This window comes from Natrix helvetica (genome assembly GCF_964273705.1).
Source record: "Natrix helvetica genome assembly, chromosome: 2".
NCBI lineage: Eukaryota > Metazoa > Chordata > Lepidosauria > Squamata > Natricidae > Natrix > Natrix helvetica.
Window position 1 is genome coordinate 211954213 of NC_138552.1, and position 23966 is coordinate 211978178.

General features: G+C 43.9%; 1 protein-coding gene across 5 annotated transcripts in view; it reads left to right on the top strand.

The window, feature by feature from the left end:
• MAP3K4 (mitogen-activated protein kinase kinase kinase 4) overlaps positions 1-23966 on the top strand; it is a 120296-nt gene that overhangs the window by 55250 nt on the left and 41080 nt on the right. For all 5 annotated transcript variants that reach the window (XM_081943457.1, XM_081943453.1, XM_081943454.1 and 2 more), the window contains exons 2-4: positions 2443-2633; positions 6507-7894; positions 17547-17789. In XM_081943457.1, the coding sequence (XP_081799583.1) occupies positions 2564-2633; positions 6507-7894; positions 17547-17789 (1701 nt within the window). In that variant the 5' untranslated portion in view covers positions 2443-2563. The remainder of the gene's footprint in view (positions 1-2442; positions 2634-6506; positions 7895-17546; positions 17790-23966) is intronic.

Consider the following 23966-nt stretch of genomic DNA (forward strand, 5'->3'; position numbering starts at 1 on the left):
GGTAAGTCCCATGTGGGGAATCCGGAGGGGCAATATTGGCAGCCCCTTTCAAGAACCTCCTAACTAAAGGAAGATGAGATAGGGGAACCTGACCCTCACCTGGTAGAATGGTGGAAAGTGCCGCCGTTTGGTGACGTAAGATATTGTACATCAACCCTTTGTCTAACCCAGCTTGCAAGAAGTCTAAAATTTGCGGCACAGGCACGTCCTCTGTCCTAATGGATGTCGCCTCACACCACTGTACAAACGCTGATCACGTAGCGTTATATATTCTAGTGGTCGAAGGTTGCCTGGCTGCTTCTAAGGTGGAAATAACCTTAGCAGACATCTGGGCCCTACTCAAAATGTCGCTTTCAAGTGCCAGGCAGTTAGTTTTAGCCATTGAGGCTCTGGATGAATCAACACCCCCTGGCACAAGCAAATCTCCAAGGTGGAGGTATTCTGACAGTTGGACCAAGTCCGCATACCACGGCCTCCTGCGCCAATCCGGCGCTAATAGAATTATCTCCGCCCCCACTGACACTATCTTCCTGTTGGTCCTTGGAAGAAGGGGAAGGGGAGGGAAAGCGTATAGAAGGCCTGACGGCCATCGGTATCTGAGCGCATCCATGTCCTCGGCTCCTCAAATCTCGTCAGTTAAGAGTTACAAACAGATCTATCACTGGAGTCCCGAATCTGTGGCAAATACGCTGAAATATGTCCGGGTGAAGCTGCCATTCCACGTGGTCTACTGTGGCTCAGCTGAGCCAGTCCGCCTGGTGATTGACAGTCCCGGAAATGTGATCCACTACTATCAATATGACATGAGTCTCCGCCCACGAGGTTGTGTGCCTCTGTCCACAGAGCCCTGGAATGAGTCCCACCTTGCCTGTTTACATGTGCCTTTGTGGCGATATTGTCGGTGAGAAGTAACAAGTGTTTGTGATGCATGTTGTGCTGGAAATGCTGGAGAGCGAGACATGCCGCCTTGAGCTCTAGATAGTTGATATTGTGGCGCAAATCTGTCTTTGTCCAATGGCCTTGTGCCATCTTTGAGCCCATCAATGCTGCCCAGCTGAAGGAACTTGCATCCGTAGTCACGGTTACTCTCTGTGGCTCTCTGAACTGTGACCCCCAGTTGAGTGCCGTCATCACAGGTAGCCTTCTTCCAAAGATTCTGCTTCTTTCAAAGCACCAAAGAGTTTTCTATGCTACCTAGTCTAATTCAGAGGGCAAAGTATGTACCGTACTACATATTAAGCTGTTTCATACTGAATCAGAATGTTCTTCTGCATAACCCTGTATTATGTGTGCTGACTGCAACTGGACGTGAGTAGGTTTTGTGCCAAGGCTTTTTACTACGAAATCATTTTAATGAGGATATGGATTCCATAATTTGAAATCTGGGTTTTCTACACTGAACAAGTAATCCTCTACTTACAACAGTTTGTTTAGTGACCATTAGAAGTTATAATGGCAGTGAAAAAAGTGTCTTATCACTTTTCTCAAATGACCATGGCAGCATACCATGGTCACACAATCAGAATTCAGATGCTTAGCAATTGACTCGTATTTATGACAGTTGCAGTGTCCTGGGGTCATGTTGTCCACCTTTTGTGACCTTCTGACAAGCAAAGTCAATAAGGAAGCCAGATTCAGTTAACAACTATGTTACTAACTTAATAACAGGAGCGATTCACTTAACAACTGTGGCAAGAAAGGTCACAAAATGAATAACTGTCTCACTTAGCAACAGAAATTTTGGGCCCATTTGTGGTTGTAAGTCGAGGACTATCTGTATTCTTAACTTCGAAGGATCCTTGAAGTTCATCTGATCCAATACCAACCCATCTAGAGGTTTAAGTATTATAACATTTGTGCTGAGTAACCATTATGCTTCCATTGAAAACATATAAAGTGATTCCAGTGTTTTCTGATATAGGCTATTCCAGTATTAAACAGTATAATGAAGATGTTTCATGATGTTTAATGAAAGTAGTCTTTTTGGTATTGTGAATTTATTGCTTAAGTCCGGTTTAAGTAGAGATAGTCCTTGATTTACGACTGCAAGTGAGCCTGCAATTATTTTACTGTCATAATACTTATTAAACAGGTCATCAGGCAATGATCACGATAGATTTTAAGACCTTTTATGCAGTGTTTGCTAAATGAATGCGGTGATGTTAACTGTTAACTGATCACAGGGGTTACTTTAAAAAAATCAATTCAATCTACAAGGTTTTTCAACTGAAGACATAAAAGTGATGCACTAGTAACTGAGGGAAAAAAATACTGCTTTAAGGGAGCTGCTATATATCTCACTGGAGTGGCAACGGTGCAGAAAGATCATGACACTTAGATGAAAGCATTTAAATTGGGGTGGGATTCTTCCCCCCTCCCCTTTGAGGTGGGATGGGGATTGTAAACCTATAATTCCTAATTTCTTTCATTGTTTATACTTAGGCAAGAGTGCAGATTTGAAGATGCAACTTGCAAGATATCCGAATGTGATACTGAAGACTTATCGGATGAAGCAAATACTGAAACTTTCTATGGAACCTCCCCTCCTAGCACACCACGGCAGATGAAACGCCTGTCAACAAAACATCTGAAAAGTAACGTTGGGAAACTTAACAACCGTTCTGCCTTGAAAGGTATGCAAGAATTTTTCAGGATTGCAAAAAGTAAAGCAGTCAGCAGTGAGTAACTTGGTATTCTGCTTGAAATCTACTGTCGTTTTCCCAGTATATTTATTATATTAGACAAATGAGAGCTTTCGTCCAATGCAGTGAAAATTGAGAAATGAACGGTTTCTATGGGGGGAGAGGAGGGAGAATCAAGTCTCTTCCTTTCTGCTGAATGTGCAGAAATCTTCCATTCCCCTTTTTCATTTGATGAAGAATGAATAGCCAAGCCATGGAGCCTACTGTTCTGCCACTCCTGATACAGAATGGCTAAGCGTTAGTGGGAAGATCAAAGGGCCTCAGATTTCTGTCTCATCACCTGCTCTTTTGCAATACAACTGGCACAGAAGAGCAGCAGGATTAAGAGGGTTAATTCGTTACAAAGTATATTAAAAGCAATTAGAAATGGGAAGAAAATAGCATTGTGGATAGTCAGCTTTTCCCAAGGTTGTCTCGTTGTCTATTTAGCTTGGTATTATCTGTTCTGACAGGCAGTAATTGTTCAAAGTTGTCTGATACAGAGACAGGACATTTTTACCACACTGAACTATTTAACTGTTTTATCTTTATTAAGCAAGGCAGGTGCTCTATAGTTCTGCATGGGTTTATGTAAGCAAGTTAGTGCAGAGAGAAATCATGTATCTTGAATGCGTGTACATTATTTTGACAAATATGCATGACTATTGCCATGGAAATAAAATCATCTACTGACCACTATTGAAATTTTGTCAAGAAAACTGCAGGGATGTATCCAGGAATCAGACATGACTTGAAGGCACTAAAAAAAAGTAAAAATGTTGTTATGTCAGTCTATATGTACTATAATAGTACTGGCAATATATTTATTGTAAAATATATGAATATTGTCAAAAACTAGAAATATTCCTCAAGCTATGCAAGCTGTGTAGCAGAATTTCAGGTGTAGTAAAATTATAAATATTAAATAATTCTCTTTTTCTTCTGCTTTTTTAATTGTAGATGAGATTTATAAAAAGTATAACTTTAAAAGTATTCCACATTTTATCATTCTTAAAATAACTCTTAAAATAGGTCAGTGTTATACCGGTATTATCCCAAGAGCATGGCTACTTGCTAAGATTTAAACTAGCTTTGTCCACCTAAGTATTCGTAACCCTTAGCACCTTAGTTGTTAAGATAGTAATAAAAGCATTTTGTTGATCAGATACATTTATATGGGTTTACAAGGTATTATGTACATTACTTGTTTGTAACTCTTACACAACTGCTAAACATTCTAAATATAGGGAAAAATGAGTGTAGGAATGAGTTTATGCTTTTGCATTCAAAATTTGGAATAAATTACTAGTAAAATTTCCATCATCCCCGCGTCTCAATAATAATGAAAAGACAAACATGTATAATTGTGTCCCTGCTCAGAATTATATTAATAGTTTCTTTAAATACTCGATCGATAAAACCGCTATTTTTGCAATAAGATTAATGCAAAAAAATGTATTTATTAAATTGCATTTATAAAAACCTAATTTTTCAAGGACAGCATACCATTCATTAAAAACATAGTTCAAATGTTTGAGTGGAAGTTAAAATATACAAGAAGATAAGCAAGAAAAGCGATGTTGAAGTAATTAGTAGTTCCTAAGCAACATACATACATACATATACACACACACACACATACATACATACATACATATACATATATACATACATACATACACATACATACATACACACACACACACACACACACACACACACACAAAATGTTCACAGTTTTCCCTCAGAAAAGTTGCAGTCAGAATTTTCACTTCTATATGTTGTGTTAACTTTCTGATTGTTTTAGGGGTCTGTGTCATATAAATTACATAATAGTAAACTGAATGGAAAGCTATAAGGTCCATAGTTGGAATACATTACCATTACCAGCCTATGTTGGTAAAATACACTTTGTACCACAGAGGACACTTGGGTCTTTAGTGACCAAAAGAATACTCAAACTGTGAAACTGATCTTTTAAGGGTTGTAGATCACTTTCCAGAATAAGGTGACCATTGCTCACCTGGATAAACTTATCTGCTCTTAGCATTTCCATCTTGTCCAGAAATGCTGCATGGACAGACAGAAGTTGTTAGCCTTTATCCAGCCCATTACTGTGGCCAGCACTGAATTAATATTTCTACTTCACCTGGAGCTAATGAAAACAGATGACTGTGTGCCCTCAGCAAAGTGGTGACATTTCTCCAAATGATCTCACTCAGCAGCTTCATGTAGATTTTAAACAGCATTGGGGATAAAATGCAACCTTGCAGAATCCCGCAGCACCATTTTCAGGAGATGGCTATGCTGTACAAGCAGGGCCATGCATAGAGTTCCCTTTCATCTAACTTGGAAAACCTCTCAGAAAAACATCATGATCAATATTTCAAAAGCCCACTCAAAGGTTTAACAGAATCATCAGAGTTACCCTCCATGTTCTTTCTTTCAGCTAAGAGAGATTAAGATAAGGGTTATTACACCAGCATCAGGCTTAAACTAACCAAAATGGATCTACAAAATCGATCTGTTGCTCAAGTATCTTTCTCAGGAAGGATGTTGCTTACATCAATTTTATTGAAATTATGCATCAATGAAATTAGTTTTACAACCTCACAGTTTTGCCTTTTAGAGCTTATGCAATAGTGTATACGTTTTAAAAAAGATTTAATCAGGAGTTTTAAGAAAAAAATGTGATTCCTCTCCATTCCATCAAGGCTTATGCTCTGAAGACTTCTATTTAGTCACTGGTTCCATCTGCTATGTATAGTAAAAGAGATAATTTTAATGAGAAGTCACTTCTTAGGGTTACAATTAGTACAACTGAATGTTTCCATTAGCCCTGTTACTTTAAAAGCGCCACAATATAATTATGATGCCCTTAGGTACAAAATGACTCAGAGTGCCTTGAATTTTGAGTGAAGTATGTTTCAAAGAGCTCTTTGGTGTGGTTATCATTTATTGCTACTTACACATTCATGGAAATTTCTAAAATGCATGTTTTTTTCATTCTCATGTTAGATTTTGGTTTAAGTTGAATGACTAGGAAGGCATAATGAAGAGGTACAGAAATTAAGATAACTAAATCAGATAATTGAGGTTTATCTCATTGTTTAAAAACAGCAGTAATACAAAAAACCTGAAGTTTTAAGTAAAAAGTTAATTTGGCATGTGGTTTTGTAATGACAGGAACCTAATAATTCAAAGTTTCAAACGTGGCCACAGATAACTTTACATGTAATTACTGAAGCATCAGTGTGTTATGGTTGGATGAGTGGGATATGACTATCCTGTTGCCATTCTCATAACTACTAAGACGTTTTATCATCTTAATTTGTGGGCACAGCTAAGTACCAGGTAACAATCTGTACTATATAGATATCGTAGGAAGGCAGATGGAGAATGATGTCGTATGTCTTATGACATCATCACATAAATTGTGCACATTCTGTACTGTACACCATCTGCATCATGATTTGACTGAGCCAAATTACATAATTTGCATAATTCACATGATGTTGCGATGTTTGACATCAATGTGGTTTCTTACTGGATGCCTGTGTTCCAGTGTTTCATAAATTTATGACGCTAGTCATAAAAACATGGGCAGGGTATTTGAGTGGCATTTGAATTATGTGTGATATCTATTTGGTTTTGAACCTTTTAAATAATTTTAAGGGACTGTCATGAATGTGTTGTATTTATCATACAACAAAACTGAACACTTATGGAATGGAAGAAATAGATAAAATTAGTATAAAGTAGGTTTTTTTTAAAGCATGTTTTTCTTTTGATGTGAAAACAATGTGTTTCATGTTATGATTTCAGAGAAAATGAGCTTACCCAACCAACTGCCTCACAAAGATAATATTAAAATCTCCGAGAACTCAGAAGAACACAGCTATAAGCAGGGGAAAAAGATCCGAGCCACCCTAAGGACAACTGAGAGAGATCACAAGAAAAACGTACAGTGTTCGTTCATGTTGGACTCGGTTAGTGGGTCCTTACCAAAAAAGTCGATTCCGGATGTTGATCTCAATAAGCCTTACCTCAGCCTTGGCTGCAGCAATGCTAAGCCTCCAGTATCTGTACCCGTGCCTATAGCCAAAACTACACGCCAGACGTCTCGTACCGATTACCCAGCAGACCGCTTAAAATTTTTTGAGACCCTGCGGCTATTGCTAAAGCTTACCTCAGTTTCCAAGAAAAAGGACAAAGAGCAGAAAGGCCAGGAAAGCACTTCCTCTGTTGAATTAAACCGATCCAATGAATTAATCTGGCTTGAACTGCAGGCATGGCATGCAGGGCGGACTATTAAGGACCAAGACTTCTATTTGTACACAGCTCGTCAAGCCATCCCTGATATTATCAATGAAATTTTTACTTTCAAGGTAAACTATCGGAACCTCTCCTGTGTGGGAAATGGAGCTAGTCTTAATGGTACGTCGGCAAGACAGTGTAAAGCAGCCCATGGAGCTAATGTAATGGGCTACTCAAGCTATCACGAGCACCTCCATCGCCAGCGGGTCTCTTTTGAACAGGTAAAGCGGATAATGGAGCTGCTAGAATATGTAGAAGCACTTTATCCATCTCTGAAGGCCCTTCAAAGTGACTATGAAAAATATGCTGCAAGAGATTTTCAGGACAGGGTGCAGGCACTTTGTCTTTGGTTAAACATTACAAAAGATTTAAACCAGAAACTAAGGATTATGGGGACTGTTTTGGGCATCAAGAATCTTTCTGTCATTGGCTGGCCAGTGTTTGAAATCCCTTCTCCTCGTTCATTCAGGGACAATGATCCAGAGGATGAAGTTTACGATGAAGACGAGGATGATGATAGGGTAACCTCAGGTGCATGCACAGAGGAAAGTGAAGATGAAGAACAAATCTCTAAGGAGAATGTGGAGGAACTCAGACAAGCCATCCGGAATAATCTTGCCAATAAGGAAAATTTTGACTTTGAGGCACAGGTCCATTTGTCAAGGAAGCTTGATAGGCTTGAATCTGAAGATGACTCAACCTGCTGGGCAGTTACAGAGTGCAGCAGAGAGATAGACTGCGGCACACATTGTACGACCTCTATTTATAGGCCATTTGTAGATAAAGCACTGAAACAGATGGGGTTAAGGAAACTCATTTTAAGACTTCACAAGTTAATGCATGGCTCCTTGCAGAGAGCCCGAATGGCATTGATAAAGAATGATCAGCAGCTGGAGGTAGGTTTGGGGAGGCGGGTGGAATGGATGATGCTCAGCCAATAGTCCTTTTAAGCAATGTTTTTTTCCCAAAATGTTTTTCTATGTAAAAATGTGCTTGAAACATGCTAAACCATGTTGACATGCTTTAATAATGGTTACATTATCAGGTGAAACATAATATAATATATATGTGGACTTTCCTTGTCAATTCTGTATCTAGCACTACAAAAAGGCCACAACACAGTCTATACAGGTAGTCCTTGACTTACAGCCATTCATTTAGTGACTGTCGAAATTACAATGGCACTTTAAAAAGTGATGACCACTTTCCACACTTAACAGCCGTTGCAGCAGCTTCTTCGTCACATGATCGTAATTTGGGAGCTTTTCAGCTGGCCTGTATTTATGACAACTGTTGCACTGTTGCAGAGTTATGATCACTAGTTGTAACTTTCCTAGCCAGGTTCTGACAACATCAATGGAGGAACCCAGATTCACAATGCCTGCATGATTCACTTAACAACTACTGTTGTGGCAGAAAAGGTTGTAAAAGGGGGCAAAACTCACTTAATAACTGCCTTTCTTAGCAACATAAATTTTGGGCTCAGTTGTCATAAGTTGAGGACTACTGTATCAATTTCCTGAAGTTAAATGTTAGTGGGAATGCCCTACATCAAGGGTTGCAACCCCTGGTCTGTGGACCAGCACTGGTCTGCAGCATGCCAGAAACCGGTCTGTGCAAACAAGCAAAGCCTCATTCACGGGTTGCAGGCAACACACAAACCACGCCCCTCCAGTCCACAGAAAAACTCCACAGAATCAATCTCTGGTGCCCCAGAGGTTGTGGGCTGCTGCACTACATATTCAATTTCTCCCATTCTCTTCCTCCTTTCTTAGTGATGATACTAATGGCCCTATAACATGGGACGGGCCTTATTGGAGTAATAATGGCCAAGTGCTAGAAATGAAAGTTTCTTCACAGAATATTATGGAAGCTACTTTATTGTTTCTTATATGATTTTGATTGTGGAAGAAAGGATATTCTTTAGACTGGAATGTAATTTTATACAAAATGAAAAAAAAAAGTTCCAATCCTTCTGAAATTTAGGGAATAAAAATTACCAGGAAATCCTGCGAGAGCTAAGATACCATAAACTGAATATTTTAAATACATTTAAATTCAAAATAATTAATACAAAAACATTATGCATTACTGTACTTACATTCTGCTCTTCCTCCAAGTAGTTCTAGAAGCCTGTCTGCTTTTTTCCTATCCTGTTTATTATCACAAGAATTTTGTGATTATGCTGGATGAGAGTAGCTAACCAAAATCATCCAGTTTTAATGATTTACAGGAGTATTGAATTTCTGATATCCTAGTCTTGCCTTGCACGCTTAACCCCCAAAAACCCATCCTCATTTATTAAATTTCTTTTGGGTTTGCATGTTTCAGAAGTACTCCAGCATCTAACCTACGGTTGGATGAGTAAAAGATGCATTCAAATATTACATTGGTGTCAGATTCCTGGAAATAATTTTGATGTGGGAGAAGCCTGACAGTTTTTTTCTTGTTATGATAAAATCAAATATTCATTTGTATTTTATAATTTACATGGTTATCATATAAAGATCCATATACTGTATTTTTCGCTCCCTAAGACACACTTTTTTGTCTCCCAAAAGTGGGTGGAAATGTCTGTGCATCTTATGGAATGAATATTGCCGAAGCCCCGCCCACCCACCAGCCCCCACCCGCCGGCCGTTTTTGGCCTCTTCGTGCTTTGTTTTTGACCTCTGCATGCCCTGTTTTCAGCCTCTGTATGGCCCATTTCAAGGCCTAAAACAGGGCACACCGAAGCTGAAAACAGGATATACAGAGGTCAAAAACAGGGCTCACGAAGACTGAAAGTGGGATGTGCGGAGGTTGAAAATGAGACGCCAGGAGGCTAAAGACGGGATACAAGGAGCTTGAAAACAGGAGTGTGTCTCATGGTCAGGTGCGTCTTATGGAGCAAAAATTTGGTATATGATTGTTTTATTATACCATGTCTCTCAAATTTGTTTTTTTTTTAAAGTTTAATAATCACTGTGTAATTTAAAATCAACCATAAAGTAGAATTATGCTACTGAAATTATCCTAAAGCAAATAGTGTCTTGAAGCAGGATTTTTAACCTCTGAATGTTGTAGGTGGATTAAAATGCTGCTACCTTTCTATGTAAATTCTTCCATAGACATAACAATTTGATTGTTTTTCCTGGTATCTGATCTACTTCACTGCAGATTTTGATAATGTGGATAAAGATAATGATTGTTTTAACTTTTAAGTGGTTTTTAACAGAGTGTTAAATTACTGTCTTATTTTTATAAGGAATTGCAAATATTTAGGAAAATGTTATATGGGATCTGAAGAAGACAATTGAAAAAGCAAAGACTGGGTTTGTTTGTTTTTAGAAAAGGTTTTAACTGGGTCTATATTGCAGAATAATTAATTATTAGTTCCTGGGACTGGGGTAAAACCTACTTTTATTTAAATTTTTAGACATGATAGTTGAAGAAGATTCTAAACCAGGTAAGCCTGCTTCTCTTTTTCTATAGCATTCTCTATATATATTTTCATTCCCTCAACGAATGGAAGTGCTGGCCAATGAAAAGTAGGTTAGGAGCTAAGTAAAGTTGGGGATAGTTAGGATGAGAGCCCCACCCTCCCCTCAGGCTGTAGGCTCAACTGGGCAGCAAGAAAACATCCCAGAAGAAAACTGAGGGATACCGTAGGCCATACATATCAGGCCCAACTGAAGGGAAACTTTTCCTTTGCTTGATGTTTTGCATATGCTTCAGTTATATGCATGGTGATGAATACCTGGTATATGAACTTTACATTTGATCAATAGTTTGGTTCCTACTATTATGGAGTAGGATGTGAAAACTGGCAAGAGCTTTCTTCATATTAATCCTTATCATTAACATCTGGCATCCTGGGACATGTGCTGGAGCCTCAATGGCTCACCTCCGCAGAATTTCCCTGAACTGTCCAGTATTCTGGTTCACTGGTTTCTTGTTTTAATTTTCCCATTGTGCTATATAATGATACCATCCCAATCCAGAGAGAAAATATCAGCTACCAGCTGCCTCTGTGGCTCTCTTATGTAGACCCAAGAAAGACAATCCTAGAGACGTTTAGACATTGCTGGTATTTTAATAATCTATTTTCCTGTGCACTGCTTGGAGAATCCAAGCAATGGGTTAAATCAGTCTGGTTGCCCTAGGACCGAGGAATCTTTTTCCTTGGCCACGCCTCCTGGGGTTGCTTGGTCCAAGAATTTTTCCTCAGTCTGCCCATTCAGGAACTGTTTTTGTGAGCTCCAGCTTAATTTATCCAAGGATTGGACTCTCCTACTACTTATTCCTTTTTTTAATGTTTCCTTCTTGTCCTTATTTGTACTTTTTACCCCCTATTAGTGTGGGCTATTTAGATTTAATTTTTTCTTCGTCATTCCTATTTACTCTCCGTTATTGGCTTGCTCCTTGAGACTCAGAGGTAGGCGTGGTGGTGGTGGGTGCTCCGCTTGCCGTGCCGCCTTTAGACGGCAGTAGAGAGCTGCCGAATCAGCTTTAAAGTGCAGCAGGGCGGCAAGGCTGCTGGCGGTTTGCTTTGTTGTTGTTTTTTGCGGTTTTCTTGCCTTTGGGAAGGTGCAGCCTGCCGCGGAGAGGTGTGCAGCCACTTTTAAACCCTCGGCTGCCATCTTCTCTTCCTCCATCCTCGCACCGGAGCAGCAGCCATTTTGGAAAGGCTTAATTTCGCGCCTTTTTAAACTGGATTTTTACCGCTCAGCCACGCTTCAGCAGATAGCTGCAGGGTTGTTAGCTGGCCCTGTTTAGGGTTTCCAGCTGGATCACTGCCACCCACAACGTCTCCCCAAGCGACACTGGTGTCTTGGCCACCTGGTGGTCATACACCGGCACAGAGAGGGCTGCTCATTTATTTCCACTGACTCTCCCTGCTTTATCTGCCTGGTCTTGCAACCTCGGCTGCTTTTCCACCTTCTCACCTCCTGTTTGAGTGGCTGGATTTTCATTGGACTCATTTGCAGAGCCCCAGCTTTCTCTTCTGGCATTTTTTTCATGCACTGTTCAAGATTGCTCAATACATGCTGGTCATCAGCTCCAGTGTCAGCCGCCAGAGTCTCCATCACCACCTGATCTCCACCTGCCTTGGCCTTCTTGACTGAAGATTGTGCCACCAAGCTGTGGAGCAACCTGGCCCATCTGCCTCCCTTGACGGTAGACCAGGTCCCTCACAGACCCCTAGCAAGGGAACTTCTGCAGGCAAGGGCAAGGAAGGGCAGGATGGTCAGTCAGAATAATCATCCCTATAAAGCGCCTTCCACGGTGGTGACTAGGAATGCTGAGAGGCGGCAGCGGGATCTCGACAAGCAGTTCGAGAAGGCCCAGCGCCAGGCAGCAAGGGAGGCCCCTCAACCCACTCCTCTAGTTGAGCCCTTCTTCCACCCTCAAGGGGGGGATCACCTGTCCGTGATTGATGAGGTGGTGGAGTCCCAGGATTTATCCCCGGATAGGTCTCTGGAAGACCCGGGTTCTCCTACACCTTCGTATGTTTCTGACTCAGGGCCTGCTCTCGTGGGGCCCAACCCTGGGGGGGGGGGGTTTACTGGATCTACCCTTGCCCAACAGGGTCCTCCTTCTTCCAGGGACATGGTTGGGCTGGACACTGGCTTAGCTCAGGAACCCGAGTTATCTGTCCACATGCAGGCGGTTGTCGCCCAAGCCATCTCTCAAGGCATAGCCGAGGGGATGCAGAGAAGGGATCAATTGCTTGTTGTTCCCAGTACTTCTCAGTCCAGGCCAGAGGCTCCCCCTACTGCCAGGCGGGTCTGTCATCCTTCTCTGGAATCCTCGGCGCTCAGCGAGGCTTCCGTTTTGGAGGACCCAGATCAGGAGAAGCAGGAGCTCTCGGAGGATGAGGACCTTCCTCTGGATGCCCCTGCTTTCTCAGGGCTCTTTAAGTCTAGCTTATTTAAGTCCATCTTGCACAAGGCTAAGAAGTGGCCAAGTGGGTACCAAACCTAAGACCGTGCAGTGATCTTCTTACTCCACCCTGGTTAATCCCAATGCAAGCATGTTTAATGTTCAGGCCCCTCAGCAAGAGCTGGTTCCGGTTCCCAATCTCTTTATGGATGTCATTCAGCGACAATGGGTCCAGCCTGGTTCCCTGGCCACGCCCAGTGGTGGGGACAAAAAACTGTATTCAGTAGATCCCGCATTGGAAGACATTCTGGTCCTACCATCTGTGGACTCTCCTATAGCAGCCCTCACTTCTAATTTGATCCTTCCTGCCGACCTGTTAGAAGGCCTCAAGGCGGAGGACAAAAAAGCGGAGAAGGCTTGCCACAAGCCTCATCAGGGGGCAGCCTGGGCCATTAAGGGGTCTTCCTCCGCATCCTTTTTCAACAGGGCTTCTATCATTTGGCTCCTTGAGCTTCAGGCTAAACTACTGGCAGGAGACACATCTTTGCCAGGACATAACCAAAATTATTGCAGTGTCCCAATACTCGGCTGATGCTTCCCTTAATGCGGTGATGTCCCGCCGCCTTGTGTGGCTTCGACACTGACAGGTGGATCAGAAGAACAAGTGGAAATTGGCTTCTGCTCCATTTAATGGGACCAAATTGTTTGGGGAGGTCCTAGACCTCTTCTTGATCAAATCTAAGGATAAGCAGAAAGTTCTGCCTACCTTGAACAAGAAACAGGACTATAAATCCGCCCCCTATTTCAAGAGGCAGTCGTTTTGTTCCAATGAGCCTGCAAGATCCTCTTCCTCGAACAGACCAGTCAGTCAGTCAAGAGATAGGTCCCAGGACAGGCAGTCCTTTCGGGATAGGTGTAGGCAGCAGTTCAACTACCGCAGGTCCAACCGCGGCAGGGCTTCCAACAGACCCTTCTGCAAATCCAAGTGACCATCAATGGTCCCCTCCCATTGGGGGTTGGCTTCAACTGTTCGCCCCCCCCCCATGGGAACTGACCACGGAGGATGCCTGGGTCCTCGAGACCATCAGGGAGGGACTTTTGTTAGAATTCCTCTCTCAACCCCCTCAGAATTTCATTCGCTGCCCAACCCCTCTTGCCCTCTCAAGAGGGAGCTCATGACCCAGGAAATTCACCATCTCCTGGAGATCAATGCCATGGAGCAGGTTACACTCGACCAGGAAGGCAAGGGGTTTTATTCCATTCTCTTCCTGGTACCCAAGAACTCAGGGGGGGTGGAGGGCTATCTTGGACCTCAAGAATCTCAACCGTCACATTGCATACAGGAGGTTCAAGATGCAATCCCTGCAGACTATCCTAGCAGGGATCTGCCAGGGGGACCTCCTGACGTCCATCAACTTAAAGGAGGCTTATCTACATATCCCTATTCGGCCACAACACCGAAGGTTCCTGCAGTTTTTCTACGCCGACCGACACTATCAGTACTTCCATTCGGCTTGTGGTCGGCACCCAGGGCCTTCACAAAAGTTCTGTCAGTGGTTGCAGTGCACCTCAGGCGCAGGCCCATAAGACTACAATATTACCTGGATGACATTCTCATCCAATCGTCGTCCAGGAAACAGGCCTTACGGGACCTCTGCATCACCATTAGGTCTCTCCGGAGTCACGGGTTCTCTTTGAACCTGGAAAATTTCACTCCAACTACCAACCTTCTCCACCCGGGGGCAGTGATAGACACCTCAACTTGCAGGGTGTTCCTTTCCCAGGACAGGATAGACAATTTAGTATCCCTGTCCCACAAGGTTCTGAGCTTGAAGCGAGTGTTTGTGCTACTCCTCTCATAACTGTTGGGGAAGATGATCTCTTGCATCTCGGTCATCCCCTGGGCACGGCTCCCTTCCAGAGAGTTGCAGTGGCTTCTCCTGCCCCATCAGAGAGCCAACAGGAGCAACTTATCCATGACGGTGTGGCTTCCCCCGACCATGAAGAGATATCTCAAGGCAATCAACAGCTCTACTGAAGGGACACCTGTTCAAGGAACCTGTGAGAGTGGTCATCACGACAGACGCCAGCCTTGTTGGCTGGGGGGCGCACATGGGACATCGCGTAACTCAGGGCAAGTAGTCGCCAGCTGAAGCAGCTTGCAACATCAACTTTTTGGAACTGCAGGCAGCGAGTCTCACCCTGTGACATTTTCACCAGGACATTCTGCATCAGCACTTCCTCCTGATGATGGACAATGTGGCCACCAAGGCACATATAAATCTCCAGGGCGGCACCAGGTCCAGGAAACTGATGGCAGAGGCGGAGGCCCTGAGCAGGTGGGGGGAGCATCACGTTGCATCCATTCACTCCGACCACATCTCGGGAGTGGACAACACTCAGGCGGACTGGTTGAGCAGGACCATAGACAATGCAGAGTGGCGATTGGATCCAGTCCTATTCCGCCAGTTGTCTCGCAGATTTGGCACCTCCATGATCGACCTGTTCGCCACCCGAGAGAACACGCAACTCCAACGCTTCTCCCGCTTCCATTTTCTGGGGGCGGGGAGGACGGCTGCCCTTCGATGCAGGTAGCCTCAGGGACTGCTGTACACCCTCCCTCCTCTCCCGCTGTTACCACAGGTGATCTGCAAAATCATCGCGGAGAGGGCGGAGGTACTCCTTGTAGCACCCCACTAGCCTCGGAGGTCCTGGTACGCCAACCTTGTCAGCCTGTCGGTGTCCACTCCATGGTGAATCCCTCAAGACCAGATCTCCCTCATCCAGGGGGCCATTGTCCACCTTGGACCCCCAGTGGCTCCAGCTGGCCGTCTGGCACTTGAGGGGACTTCCTGAGGAGAGAGGGCCTGTCGGAGGAGGTGGTACGTACCATCCAGGCGTCCAGGCATCCTTCAACGACTAGGATCTACGACTCCACCTGGTCCACCTTCGCCAAGTGGTGTGACAACCTCCAGCTTGATCCAGTCACTGCACCTGTTTTTCGCGTACTGGACTTTCTACACCATTCGTCGTCAGATGGCGGCACTATCCACCGTTTGGTCCGGTGATCCGACCCAGTCCCTCAGCAAAATATCAAGGGTTCACTGTTTCCTTAAGGGCGCCTTCAACTTACACCCTCTGGTGGTTCACCGTTACCCTACCTGGCAGTTATCGATGGTCCTACACACGCTTACTTCACCGCCCTTCGAGCCTCTATGTACAACTTCACTTCGACACCTCACCTTAAAGACTGCCTTTCTTGTTGCAATAACATCTGCGAGGCGCATATCAGAGCTGGTGGCTCTATCGGTCCGGGAGGACCTTTGTGTCATTCATCCGGACAGAGTCGTACTGTGTCTGGACCCTGCCTTCATCCAAAGATCAACACCTGGTTCCACAGGGCACAAGAAGTCATCTTACCAAACTTTTGCTCGTTCCCCAACCACCCAAGGGAAAGTGTTTGGCATAAGTTGGATGTCAGACGGGCCCACTTCCGCAGGTCAGAGGCCCTCTATTGTGTCGTTCCAACCAGCTTCCTTGGGTAAGAAGGTGACAACTTCTACGGTTGGCAGGTGGCTGAGAGCATGCATTGCAGCTGCATATGAATATCAGTCCAGAGCAGTACCTCGACACATTACCGCTCATTCCACAAGGAGCGCTGCCACCACCTGGGCAGCGCAGCCTGGGCTACCCAGGCTACCATTGACGACATCTGCAGAGCGGCTACCTGGTCTTCACCATCGCCCTTTGTCAGGAACTATAAATTGGACATGTATGCATCGTCCGAAGCTTCGTTCAGCAGGCGGGTTCTCCAGGCGGTTGTTTCCACGACCGAATCCCGGGACTGACCTTCTGCCCGCCTTAGTGACATATAACTTGGGTATGTCCCGCTGCTTGGATTCTCAAGCAGTGCACAGGAAAATGACCATTGGCTTACCTGAAGAGTCCTTTTCTGTGCACTGCGGGAGAATCCAACCCACCCTGGCTCCTCCGTCCAGGGATTTGTGACAATTGTGTCAACTTGGACTTTCCTTTACTGCTTCATCACGCTTCCAGACTTCACAGGTTCCAGACCTTGTCAAAATTCTGGGGCCAAGCAACACCAGGAGGCGTGGCCAAGGAAAAAGATTCCTCAGTCCTAGGGCAACCAGACTGATTTAACCCGTTGCTTGGACTCTCCCGCAGTGCACAGAAAAGGACCCTTCAGGTAAGCCAATGGTCATTCCTTTATCTCATTGGCATTTTAGTTTTCCATGGATTTCTGTTAAAAACAATTTTCCTTGGGTAATGCTGCCAGATGTGTTTCTTGTAAATCTAGCAACCATGCTGGTTATTCATCATTGCTACAAGCCTAATTACTCCTATGTTGCTACTTTTCTGGAGCAACCAGTTGTTTAGTCCCAATCTAACTCCCATGCTTGCATCACAAGGGATTTTTTTTTATTGGAGGAGGAGAGGTAAGCATACTTTGAATATCAGCATCTATGCTGTATGGCCTAGAAACCTTTCTTGAAACATTTATCTGCAAGGATAGGATGCAGTTTAAAAAGAAGGTGGTTTTGCTTCATGTATTTTCAGAAGTTCTTTTCAAAGTTAATATGTGGTTTATAAAAATGCACTGTTCCAAAGAAGAGAAGAAATTAATTGCCAAATTCTCTCTCTCTGTCTTTTATTTGCTGTTAGTTTTCTGAATACCCAGATCCCATTTTACGTTCAGATTATGTGCAGTTGTCAAATTCTCCGGCTTCTTCAGATCAGAAATGCAGTACTGTATCATGGGAAGAGTTGAAATCTATGGATTTGCCATCTTTTGAACCTGCCTTTCTGGTTCTTTGCCGAGTTCTTCTCAATGTTATCCACGAGTGTCTCAAATTAAGATTGGAACAGCAGCCTGCTGGGGAGCCCTCCCTCCTGAGTATTAAGCAGGTTTGCCTGTCATATTTTATTTCATTTTATTCTGTAATATTAAGGTGGTGGCAGGTAAAAATGTATCTTCACAATTCTCTGCTCTAGCAGAGATGCTGCTCACAAGATAATGAGCGAGAATATTGCTTGCGACAAATACTCATTGCTTACAAATAATTTATTTCATCAACAGCGAAAAAATGATGTCTTGTGCAACTTATAAATTGTCAACAGATGATAAGCACTTCGGGAGAATAGTTATGTGGTGATGGTTTTTATGTTTTGAAAAGAGAGAGGACAGAGAGGATTCTTCAGAAGGCATAAAAACAATCTCTCTTTCCCCCCCCCCCAAATTAAATAAAACGGCTTCTTAGTGAAACCATTTCTAAGTTTGGAGAATTTATGCTGTAATGCTAAATGAAGATGTACATGCTGCATAATGTTTACAAATTTCAACGTAGTATATACAAATATATATTTATAAATGATTGACTAATTTATATATTTATAAATAGTTGACTAATTAAGAGCTAATCCTATTTCCTCCGCCTCACGGCTCACTCCTCCATCTTTGGGGTAATGATTTTATTTTGTCTAGTGTTGTTATTCTGTAAGCCAACCAAAGTTGTTTGAAACGAGATGGGTGGCAAATAAATTTAATAGTAATAAAAATTAAAAATAAATACTGTATTTTTTGGACTATAAAACACACCGGTGTATAAGATGCACCAAGATTTCGAAGAGGTAAGTAAGAAAAAAAAGTTTTTCCCTTCCCTCAGCCCCAGCAGCCTTCGGCTTCAGCAGGGCTGAGGGAAGGGGAAAAAGGCTGTTTTTCGCAAAAACGGGGGCATTTTTGCATTGCCCCAGCCCTGCTGAAGCCTGCAGAAGGCTGCTGGGGGCTGAGGAAAGGCAAACAAGCCTCAATTTTTGCAAAAAATGTCCCATTTTTCGCAAAAATGGCATGTGGGGAAGGGGCTGAGGAAGGCCAAAAATGGCTGTGTTCAGTATACAGGTAAAACTCAAAAAATTAGAATATCATACAAAAGTTCATTTATTTCAGTAATGCAACTTAAAAGGTGAAACTAATATATGAGATAGACTCATTACATGCAAAGCAAGATAGTTCAAGCTGTGATTTGTCCTAATTGTGAGGATTATGGCTTTCAGCTCATGAAAACCCCAAATCCACCATCTCAGAAAAATAGAATATTACATGCAATCAAAAAAACAAGGATTGTACATAGAACAATATCGGACCTCTGAAAAGTATAAGCATGCATATGTACTCAGTACCTGGTTTGGGCCCCTTTTGCAGCAATTACTGCCTCAATGTGGCATGGCATGGAAGCTATCAGCCTGTGGCACTGTTGAGGTGTTATGGAAGACCAGGATGCTTCAATAGCGGCTTTCAGCTCTTCTGCATTGTTCGGTCTCATGTCTCTCATCTTTCTCTTAGCAATGCCCCATAGATTCTCTATGGGGTTCAGGTCAGGCAAGTTTACTGGCCAATCAAGCACAGTAATCCCACGGTCATTGAACCAGGTTTTGGTGCTTTTGGCAGTGTGGGCATGTGCCAAGTCCTGCTGGAAAATGAAGTCAGCATCCCCATAAAGCTTGTCTGCGGAAGGAAGCATTAAGTGCTCCAAAATCTCCTGGTAGATGAGACGGCTGTGTTGACCCTGGACTTAATGAAGCACAGTGGACCAACACCAGCAGATGACATGGCTCCCCAAATCAACACAGACTGTGGAAACTTCACATTGGATTTCAAGCATCTTGCAGGGTGTGCCTCTCCATTCTTCCTCCATACTCTGGGTCCTTGGTTTCCAAATGAAAGTTGCTCTCATCAGAAAAGAGGACTTTGGACCACTGAGCAACAGACCAGGTCTGTTTTTCTTTAGCCCAGGTAAGACGCTTCTGACGTTGTTTGTTGTTCAGGAGCGGCTTGACAAGAGGAATATGACATTTGAAGCCCATGTCCAGGATCCGTCTGTGTGTGGCGGCTCTTGATGCACTGACTCCAACCTCAGTCCACTCGTTGTGAAAGTCCCCAACATTTTTGAATGGCCTTTTCCTGACAATCCTCTTCAGGCTGTGGTCATCCCTGCTGCTTGTGCACTTTTTTCTTCCACACTTTTCCCTTCCACATAACTTTCTATTAATGTGCTTTGATACAGCACTTTGGGAACATCCAACTTCCTTTGCAATTACCTTTTGAGGCTTTCCGTCCTTATGGAGGATGTCAATGATAGTTTTCTGCACAACTGTCAGGTCACCAGTCTTTCCCATGATTGTGATTCCTACTGAACCAGACGGAGAGACCATTTAAAGGCTCAGGAACCCTTTGTAGGTGTTATGGCTTATTTAGCTGATTAGAGTGGGACACTTTGAGCCTAGAATATTGCATCTTTTCACAATATTCTAATTTTCTGAGATTGTGGATTTGGGGATTTCATGAGCTGTAAGCCATAATCATCACAATTATGACAAATCACGGCTTGAACTATCTTGCTTTGCATGTAATGAGTCTATCTCATATATTAGTTTCACCTTTTAAGTTGCATTACTGAAATAAATGAACTTTTGCACGATATTCTAATTTTTCAAGCTTCACCTGTATAAGATGCACTAACATTTCCACGCTCTTTGTGGGGGGGGGGGAGGTGTGTCTTATACTCTGAAAAATACGGTATCTATTATTTTTCCTGGGCGCTTTTTGGAGAGTCCAAGCATGGGTTAATTACAGCCAATCTGCCCAGGACTGAATTGAAACTTTAAGCCATGACTCTGGTGCTGAATATTCTTCAGATTTTTCAATTCAGTCAGCCCAGTGGATGCGCTTCGAGTTTTTCTTCATTCCTATTATTTGTTTGGACTCTCTGTTCCTTTCACCTTTAATTTTTTTTCCCTTTCCTTCTACTTGGATCTTTGTGAGTAGGTTTGGTGAGTTATTTTCCCCTTTAATTCCCTGGAATCTCACCACTTTCAGCCTCTCCAGTGTCCTGGGCTCGCTCGGGCGCCGTGAGGCTACAGGCAACTGTTGGTGGAGGCGCGTGGGTCGGAGTCCTGCCGCCAGTGTGATCGCAGCAATTCCGCTGCGATCTTTCTCCCCGCTAAGGCTTTTGTTGCTTCCGACTACGTTTCTAAAGGAGCCGGCGGTTGCGCGGAGCCTCAGGGCTCTCCAGTGAGTGCGGGTGGCCATTTTAGGGAGGACAAAAGTGGTGGCCACCATTTCATTTCACCCAGTTTTGCTGCAAAAATTCCCACAGCTGCCTGATTGCCTGTCTCTTGCAGGTTGCCACCATGAGCCTTCCTGACTGGTCGTTCCGGCGGGTTTTGCTTTCATTAACCAATGCAACAAAGACTGCTGAGCCTTGATTGCGCTGCCTTCAGTGTCTCTTCGCTAGAGTGCTAAGGCACCTTTCCCAACTGTAAGGTGGTGAGTGGGGGGAAGTCCTATTCTTGGCCCTTGCATCCCACACTCAGCCATGGCAGAAAAGGCCCCTGAGGATCCACAGCCAGTCCCATCCACCAGCAAGGCCTGTACCAGACAAGCTGGCAAGGCAGCCAGGGAGGCCATTAGAGCAAGCAAGCCCTATTCTAGGCAGGGGACCAAGCAGGATTCAGGCCTAGAGACGCCAGAGGGACTTGGAAAAACAATTCTCCAGGGCCCAGCAACAAGCCCAGTCTTCCAGGCCGGCTTCCACTGGGGATCATCCACCAGAGGTCCAACCTAGACAAGGGAATGTGGTGTCTGAAAGTGAGGATGATGGTCAGGAATTTTGCTCTGCAGCTTCCATTGCCATGGCGGGCTCTCCAGGGCCCTCAATGGCCGACCGAGCCGATTTATTTGCATGCCCCTCTGACCCTGAGGAAGAGTCGGTCCCGGTGGGTCCTTTTGCACCCCAGCAACCGGTTATTCAGGCCCCATCTAGGGAACGCCCTCTGGAAGATCAGGGACCAGACCTAATCAGAAATCAGATTAGGAACACAAATTGAAATAGGGAAGAAAATGGTAAGTGAGCACCTGTCTACCCTAGACGAGTTCAAATCACCAGGACCGGATGGATTACACCCCAGGGTTCTGAAGGAACTAGCAGATGAGATCTCAGAACCACTGAATATATCTTTCAGAGATCCTGGAACACCGGGGAACTACCAGAGGACTGAAAAAGAGCTGATGTGGTTCCCATCTTCAAAAAAGGGAAAAAAATAGATCCAGGAAACTACAGACCTATCAGCCTGACCTCAATACCAAGAAAGATTCTGGAAAATATAATCAAGCAACGAATTTGCGAACACCTAGAAGCAAACAAAATAATAGCCAAAAGCCAACATGGGTTTGTCAAAAACAGATCATGCCAGACTAATCTTATTGCATTCTTTGATAATGTGACAAAATTAGTGGACCAGAGGAATGCCGTCGATATAGTTTACTTGGACTTCAGTAAGGCATTTGATAAGGTAGACCATAACCTACTACTAGATAAGGTAGAAGAATGTGGGTTAGACAGCATCACCCCCAGATGGATTCGTAACTGGCTGACCAACTGCACTCAACGTATAGTCCTCAATGGAACTGCATCTACATGGAGGGAAGTATGCAGTGGAGTACCCCAAGGCTCTGTTTTGGGCCCAGAACTCTTCAACATCTTCATCAATGATTTGGATGAGGGAATAAATGGGGAACTCATCAAATTTGCAGATGACACCAAGCTGGCAGGAATAGCTAACACTCCAGAAGATAGGCTTAAGATACAGAAGGATCTTGACAAACTTGAACATTGGGCACTATCTAATAAAATGAAATTCAATGGTGAAAAGAGTAAGGTTCTACATTTAGGCAACAAAAACGGAATGCACAGGTACAGTATAGATGGTACCTTGCTCAGTAGTAGTAACTGTGAAAGGGATCTTGAAATCCTAGTGGACAACCATTTAAATATGAGCCAGTAGTGTGCAGCAGCAGCCAAAAAAGCCAACACAGTTCTAGGTTGCATAAACAGAGGGATAGAATCAAGATCACGTGAAGTGTTAATACCACTTTATAATGCCTTGGTAAGACCACACTTGGAATACTGCATTCAGTTCTGGTCGTCACGATGTAGAAAAGATGTGGAGACTCTGGAGAGAGTGCAGAGAAGAGCAACAAAGGGGACTGGAGACTAAAACATATGAAGAACGGTTGTAGGAACTGGGTATGTTTAGTTTAAGAGAAAGAAGGACTAGGGGAGACATGATAGCAGTGTTCCAATATCTCAGGGGTTGCCACAAAGAAGAGGGAGTCAAACTATTCTCCAAGGCAGTTAGAACAATTAATCAGTGGAACAGCTTGCCTACAGAAGTTGTGAATGCCCCAACACTGGAAGTCTTTAAGAAGATGTTGGATAGCCATCTGTCTGAAACAGTATAGGGTTTCCTGCCTAGGCAGGGGGTTGGACTAGAAGACCTCCAAGGTCCCTTCCAACTCTACTATTGTATTACTGTATTATTGTATTATCCGTAGAGATGCAGGATGTCATTGCCAGGGCCATTTCTCAGGGGATAGAGGCCAGCATGCTGCAGTGAGCCAAGCACCCATGCAAATCCTGGCCGCTCGTGGCTCCAGAGCCTGTTCAGGAGGTTTCTCAGGCTCAGCAACCTCAATCCCCACACTCCTCCCTTGCTAGTGAGAATTCGGACTGGGAGGAGGACATTACTCCGGGTCCTGAGCCCGAATTCTCCAGGGATGAGGCTGCTGTTTCAGACAAACTTGTCTTTTCTGGCTTGTTCAAGCATGCTCATTTCAAGACTATTTTGAACAAGGCTAAAGCCTCGATCCATTTGGGTATCAGCACCCCTGCCCCAGTTGTTCCCACTCCCAAGAACCTCAGCGAGGGATTCTTTGAGGAGCCGGAACCAACACAGGAAATTGTGCCAGTTCCAAAATTATTTCTAAATGTAGTGCAAAAGCAATGGGCACAGCCTGGTACTCTTGCTACACCAAGGGGTAATGAAAGAAGTTGTACACAGTAGATGCGAGTCTTGAGGACCTGCTGAAACTGCCTCCCATGGATGTGCCAGTGGGGGCACTCATTTCCTCCTCGGTGCTCCCCCCCGAGCTGTTAGAAGGGCTCAAGGCGGAGGACAAGAGGGCCAAAAATGCCTGCCATAAGACTCAACAGATAGCAGCTTGGGCCATTAAGACTTCTGCTTCTG